Source organism: Nicotiana tomentosiformis, chromosome 4, assembly GCF_000390325.3.
Source record: "Nicotiana tomentosiformis chromosome 4, ASM39032v3, whole genome shotgun sequence".
NCBI classification, from domain to species: Eukaryota; Viridiplantae; Streptophyta; class Magnoliopsida; order Solanales; family Solanaceae; genus Nicotiana; species Nicotiana tomentosiformis.
The window spans coordinates 73,302,690-73,310,296 of NC_090815.1; the positions used below are offsets into that span (position 1 = coordinate 73,302,690).

Consider the following 7,607-nt stretch of genomic DNA (forward strand, 5'->3'; position numbering starts at 1 on the left):
ATATCACTTCGTCCCTCAAATCGTGATTTTTCATTTTGAAAACTTTCTTCAAAAACCAATATTTCCTTAACTCAAAACATAAATTAAATGATAAAAATAAAGTTAAAATCATGGAATATATTAAATTCTAAGTGAAAAACACTTACCCAATCGATTTGTTTGAAAATCCCTCAAAGAAGCTCCCAAAATCGAGGTCCAAAACTCAAAATATGGAGAAAATGGCCAAACCCTCGACTTAAATGTTTCTGCCAATACTTCCGCATCTGCGGAACCATATTTGCGAGAAAGAGTCTGCATCTGCGAACTCAGCTAACCAGGCCTGGGACCGCATCTGCGGATTTACAGCTGCACCGGCGGCACTTCATAAGCGAAAAGGGAAGCCGCAGAAGCTAGATTCTTCGCAGGTGCGATCGTTGGACCGCAAAAGCAGCCTTTGCACCTGCGTGCCAGTCTCCGCAGAAGCGGAGCCGCACCTGCGCTCAAAAGCATCGGAGGTGCAAAAACACCAGAACAGACCTTCTCAAAACTATGAAAAACATCCAAAACTCGACCGGAACACGCCCGAGGCCCCGTCCAAGAATACCAACAAGTTCCATAACCTAACACGGACTCGCTCGAGGTCTCAAATCACATCAAACAATGACAAAATAACGAATCGAACTAAAAATCTAACTTATGAACTTTCAAAACTTTCACTTCTAAAACTCGCACTGAAACCTATCAAACCAACCTGGAATGAAGTCGAATTTTGCAGGCAAGTCCCAAATAACATAACGGAGCTGTTCCAACTCTCCGAATTGCATTCCGACCCCGATATCAAAAAGTCCACCTCCGGTACAAACTTCCAAAATTTTGACTTTTGCCATTTCAAGCCTAAATCAGCTACAGACATCAGATTCTAAGTCCGAACACGCTCCTAAGCCCAAAATCACCCAACGAAGCTAACGGAACTGACAGAACTCCATTCCGGAGTCGTCTTCACACAGTTTCGACTACGGTCAAAATCCTAGAACTTAAGCTTCTGTTTTAGGGACCAAGTGTCCCAAATCACTATGAATCATTCGGTAACTAAATTCAACCACGCACCTAAGTCAATACACATAATACGAAGCTGCAAGGGTCTTATACCGTCGAACGGGACTTAAATTCTCTAAACGACCGGCTGGGTCATTACACCCTGAGGTACCAAATCTCATAATCACAAATCATGTGTCCCAAAACACAAACCCTAATCACTTGGCATATGGTGTCCACATTAAAAATCACAACCGCACAGACAACTCATGTGTTGCACGGACAACTCATGTGACAATACCATTAACACCTTATATCTACATGGATAACTCACGTGCTAAGAGGGTGACAATATCTCATATACGCATGGACAACTCACGTGCTAGTAGTAAAAATATCTCATAACTGCACGGACAACTCATGTGCCAATAGTACAACTCACGCACAGAAGGAAAGTAAACAAGAATACATGTAAATGATCAATAAACGGCAGGGCTAATCTTCTCGGACTGATGTAAGTGGCTCATTACGGTGTATGTTTGTGCAAGTGTTCTATCACGCTCGAGTCAACAAGTAAGATCAGAGACAACGAATGGCACATAGGAAGCAACACAACAAAACGTACAATGCATGACTCACACAAGGTAGGCACATCACTGCACAAATATTATCAATAACAATGCCCCCAGGCCATCACAAGTCATCACAAATCATCCCCAACATAGCCCCCTTGTCTTGATGCGTGCGCAATAATAAAGTAAATGCCCACCTTGTCTCGCCACACGTACATAATAATATTCCTGCCCTGTCTCTCCACATGTGCAAACCCATATATATAGCCCACCTTGCCACGCCGCATGTGTAATTATCAATAATAACAATAGCACGGATAACTCACGTGCAAACATCCTGGACATTCCACTCAACAATACCACGTGTACCAAAACATTACACAATATAACAACTTGCACCACATGTGCCCATATACCACAATATTTCCTTAAAAAAATCCAATACCACAACCACGAATGGCCCACGGCTCAACAACACCGAGCACAATAATAACACTAGAGTACGACAAGTAAATCAACTCAAGAATTACAATAACATAATGAAATGGAAAAATGAGTTCACAATGAAATACATAACAAGTAATAACGGCTTCAAATAAGGATAATCCAACAATGGGAGAGATAACGTGTAGGAATAACTCTACAATAGGAGAGGTAACATGTAACAATGATTTCAGCTAAGAATAACTCAACAATAAGATAGATAATTCATAACCACGATATCAAATAACAAGAACTCAACAATAGGATAGGTAACATATAACAACGATTTCAAATAACAATAACTCAAGAATAAGAGAGATAACAAGTAACAATGATTCCAAGTAAGGATAAATCACAAGGGAAGGGATTACATGTAATAATGACTTCAAATAAGGATAAATCAACAATGGAAGAAATAACATGTAACAATGACTTCAAATAAGGATTAATCGACAATGGAAGAGATAACATGGCAATAAAAGAGGTCACAACTTCAATTAAAGCATTTAAGAGTATGTTTGGAAACAAAGGGTAGAACATGAACCAATCAACTTTAAATAAGGCATGTAACGGTAAATTTAGAAATGGAGGATATGACATGATATGAAAACTTTATTTTAATGTACATAAGAACCTAAGAGTCTAAACCGGTCAGATTTCCACATATATGCCATGTACACACTCGTCACCTCGTGTACATGTCCTTCACGTAGTTGAAATAGTGCAAACAAACCAAACCCTATGGGGTAGTTTCCCCCACACAACGTTAGGCAAGATACTTACCTCAAAAGCCCTCAATCAATACTCGAAAATAGTTTTCCTTTATAATTTACCTCCGCTCGGCACAAATCTAACCAAAATCGACTTAATAACATCAAATAATGCAAGAGAAATCAATTTCAATAAACAAAGTTATGATCTTTGCACAATTCCTTAAAAGTCAACAAAAGTCAACCCCGGGCTCGCCCGGTCAAAACCCGCATCCATAGGTAGATTCTGACTGGCCATAATCCCATGAGCCTATATATGTAGTTTGTTTCAAAATCCGAGTCCAACTCGGCTCTCAAATCCCAAATTTTCATTTATCAAATCACAAACAAAGTTTCCCAAAATTCCCATTTGATTCTCAAAATTTTAAAGTTACAATCTAAGATATAATGATGGAATACGATTAGAAATAGTTAGAATCACTTACCCAAAGTTTATAGATGAAAACCCCTCTTCAAAATCACCTCCTACCGAGTCTAGGGTTCCAAAATATGAAAATAAGACAACAAATCCCATCCCTCAACTTTTTGTCAAATCATAGGTGTTGCAAATGTGAACCCTACAAATGCGAAGAAACCATCACAAAACCGAGGCCCTCCCATTCCGGCTGTCATCGCAAATGCGATAAATAGTTCGCAATTGCGAACATAGGGCCCTCGCAAATGCGACCAAAAAGATTGCAAATGCGAACTAACTACCCCCAGGCACCCATCGCAAATGCAAACACTGGGTTCGCAGCAGACTTGGCCTAACATGGCAATTGCGATCCAAAACTAGCAAATGCGAGACTTGAGGCAAAACCAAGTAACTTAAACTATATCAACACTCCGCTATGTTCACCCGAGCCCTCGGGGCTCCAAACCAAACATCAATACAAGTCTAAAAACATAACATGAACTCGCTTGCACGATAAAATCATCAAAATAACATCCGAAATCACGAATCGGACCTCAAAATACATGAATTTAACATGAAACTCAAGATCTTCTAAAATTGCAACCGCACGTTAGATTCTTATCAGATTAACTCGGAATGCCGCCAAACTTTGCAGACAAGTTCCAAATGAAAAACCAGACTCATTCCAAGTCCTGAAACAGAAATCTAAACACAATAGCTATAAAGTCAAACTATGGTCAAACTTATCAAAATTTTAAACCTTTAAACTACCAACTTTTTGCAAAGCAACCCATGAACCTCTAAAATCGATTCCATGCATACGCCCAAGTCCAAAATCACAAATATGAACCTATCAAAGCCATCAAAATACCGCTACGTGGGCGTTTTTGCAAAAGTCAAACCTCGGTAAACATTTTCAAATTAAGCTTCTAAAGTGAGAACCACTCATCCAAATTCATTCGAAAATCAAATTCGAGCATGCACGAGAGTCATAATACACAATATGAATCCACTTAGGACCTCAAACCACTGAACGAAACCTTAAAGCTCAAAACGACTGGTCGGGTCTTACATTCTCCCCTCTTAAACAAACTTTCGTCCTCGAACGTGCCAAGAGTCTTTCCCAAGCCATCAAATCATCGAGCGTAATGATCCAGATTCTGAGGACTATGACAAGAGTATGATGCCAGACTATCTCCCGCAAGAAATCGAGCAGTTGGAGAGTCAGACAAAGCCCATCCTCGAAGAAACAAAAGTGGTCAATCTTGGAAATGAAGAAGACATGAAGGAAACCAGGATCAACATCGATCTAGAAGGCGAGCACAAGGAAAAATTGATTGAGCTCTTCCAATGGTACATCGATGTGTTCGCATGGTCATATGATGACATGCCGGGATTAAACACTGACATTGTCTCGCATCGACTTCCCACCGATCCTACCAGACCACCGGTCAAGAAGAAACCCAAGAAATTCAAACCTGATTTATGTTTGAGGATAAAGGAAGAAGTGACCAAGCAAATAGAGGCGAATGTGGTAAGGGTCACCAATCATCCTAGTTGGTTGGCAAATATCGTCCCAGTACCCAAGAAAGATGGAAAGATCAGAATATGTGTGGATTACTGAGATCTCAACAAATCTAGTCCAAAAGATAGTTTTCCTCTGCCAAATATCCACATCCTCATCGACAACTGCACGAAGCATGATTTTCAGTCGTTTGTGGATTGTTTCGCTGGGTACCACCAAATCTTGATGCATGAGGAAGATGCAAAGAAGACGACCTTCACTACACCTTGGGGAGTTTAGTGTTATAGAGTCATGCTGTTTGGTCTCAAGAACGCCGGTGCCACCTACATGAGGGCCATGACAACCCTTTTTCATGATATGATTCATAAGGAGATTGAAGTGAATGTGGATGACGTCATCATAAAGTCTCGGAATAGTTTAGAGCACTTGGACGATTTGAGGAAACTTTTCGAACGCCTACGAAGGTACAGTTTGAAGCTGAACCTAGCAAAGTACGCGTACGGGGTCCCCCGCTAGAAAGTTATTGGACTTTATTGTGAGCAGGAAGGAGATAGAGTTGGATCCATCAAAAATCAAGGCCATTCAGGAATTGCCACCACCAAAGACCTAGAAAGATATGATGAGTTTCCTGGGTAGATTGAATTACATCAGTCACTTCATAAACCAGTCCACAGTAATCTGTGAACCCATTTTCAAGTTGCTAAAAAGGCATGCTGCCACAAAATGGATAGAAGAGTGCCAGAAAGCCTTTGACAGAATCAAGGAGTATCTGCCAAATCCATCGGTGCTGGTTCCTCCTGAACCCGGGAAGCCATTGCTACTATATTTGTTAGTCTTGGATAACGCCTTCGGCTGTGTGTTGGGACAACATGATGAAACTAGGAGAAAAAGGAAGGCCATCTACTACTTAAGTAATAAGTTCATGCCATGCGAGGCCAAGTATACTCTGATAGAACGCATTTGTTGTGCTCTAACTTGGATTGACAAAAAACTAAGGCATTACATGTCAGCATAAACTACACATCTGATATCGCGGCTCGACCCTCTCCGGTACATCTTCCATAAGCCGATGTCTACCAGAAAGCTGGCTAAATGGCAAATTCTCCTCGGCGAATTTGACATTGTGTACATAACTCAAAAGGTTATCAAAGGGCAAGCTTTAGCCGACCACCTCACATAGAATCCGTTGGATGGGGATTACGAGATGCTTACCACGTATTTTCCCTATGAAGAAGTGTTATTTGCTGTAGAAGATATTGCAGAATCGTATCGTGGATGGAGAATGTTTTTTGATGGAGCAGCAAACTTCAAAGGAGTCGGAATTGGGGCAGTCCTGATTTCAGAATCTGGATAGCACTATCTAATATCGGCAAAGATAAGATTCCCTTGTACCAATAATATGGTTGAATACGAAACATGCATCCTTGGGATCAGAATGGCAGTTGACATGAACGTCAAAGAACTTTTGGTCATAGGGGATTCTGACCTATTAATGCACCAAGTCCAAGGGGAATGGTCTACCAAGAATGTCAAGATACTTCTATACCTGCACTGCATGAAAGAGATATGCAAGAAGTTCACAAAGATTGAGTTCAAGAACGTCCCCAAGATTCAGAACGAGTTCGTTATCGCCACTGCAACCCTATCATCTATGATTCAGCCTCCAGACAAGAACTATATTGACCCTATCGAGGTGGAGATTAGGGATCAGCATGCCTATTGCTTCCATGTAGATGAAAAACCAAATGGTAAACCATGGTATCATGACATCAGGAAATTCATTGCAACCAGAGAATACCTAGAGAATGCCACTAATGGTCAAAAGCGAGCCCTCAGGAGGCTGGCAAACCATGTTTTCCTCAACGGGGAAATCCTGTACAGGAGGACCTCAAACTTAGGTTTGTTGAGATGTGTAGACATTGCCGAGGCAACCAAACTATTGGAGGAGATACATGTAGGAACGTGCAGACCCCATATGAACGAGTTCACATTAGCCAAGAAGATCTTGAGAGCTGGATAGTTTTGGATGACTATGGAAAGTGACAGCTTGCCGCATCAAACGGGCATCATTTCATCTTGGTAGCTATTGACTATTTCACTAAATGGGTCGAAGCATACACCTACAAGGCAGTCACAAAAAAGCTAGTGGTAGATTTAGTTAGAAAGAACATCGTCTGCAGACTTGGAATACCAGAGTCTATCATTACTAACAATGTCGCTAACCTCAACAAGGACCTCTTAAGAGAAATCTGCGAGAAGTTTAGAATCATCCATCGCAATTCCATGGCCTACAGTACACAAATGAATGGGGCAGTCAAAGCAGCCAACAAGAATATCAAGAGAATTCTACGAAAGATATTGGACAATCACAGACATTGGCACGAGAAACTATCTTTTGCCTTACTGGGTTACCGGACCACCGTGAGAACATCTACTGGGGCAATGTCGTACATGTTGGTAAACGACACTGACACTGTGATACCCGACGAGAAAAGAATGGATGCAGTATGCGACGATCAGCTATACCAGAATAGGATGGCCAGTGCATTTAACAAGAGGGTAAAGCCTCATCAGTTCGCACCGGGCAGTTGGTCTTAAAGAAAATATTTCCCCACCAAGAAGAAGCCAAAGGAAAGTTCGCACCAAACTAGTAAGGTCCTTACGTGGTTCACCGAGCACTATCAGGTGGAGCTTTAATCTTGGTAGAAATGGATGGAAGAATCATCACGAAGCCCATCAACTCAGATGCAATCAAAAGATACTATATGTGAAGACAGATAGAGTTAGGTTTTGATGTAACAGAACTACGTTCAACTTGACTTTCAACGGAGGGATACATACGCAACCCA

The 7,607-nt window shown here is 41.1% G+C and overlaps 2 protein-coding genes across 2 annotated transcripts; both read left to right on the forward strand.

Moving 5' to 3' along the window:
* Positions 1-4,416: 4,416 nt before the first annotated feature.
* LOC138909930 (uncharacterized) lies at positions 4,417-4,857 on the forward strand. Its single transcript, XM_070201146.1, has one exon. It carries the CDS (start codon positions 4,417-4,419, stop codon positions 4,855-4,857), a length of 441 nt encoding a protein of 146 aa, XP_070057247.1.
* A 1,336-nt stretch (positions 4,858-6,193) lies between these two features.
* LOC138909931 (uncharacterized) lies at positions 6,194-6,778 on the forward strand. The gene has a single exon (XM_070201147.1). The coding sequence runs from the start codon at positions 6,194-6,196 to the stop codon at positions 6,776-6,778; it is 585 nt and encodes a 194-aa protein (XP_070057248.1).
* The last annotated feature ends 829 nt before the right edge of the window (positions 6,779-7,607 follow it).

Bases quoted from the DNA above. Each gene is read 5' to 3' on its own strand.
- LOC138909930 (XM_070201146.1), top strand. From the start codon at position 4,417: ATGCCAGACTATCTCCCGCAAGAAATCGAGCAGTTGGAGAGTCAGACA.
- LOC138909931 (XM_070201147.1), top strand. From the start codon at position 6,194: ATGGCAGTTGACATGAACGTCAAAGAACTTTTGGTCATAGGGGATTCT.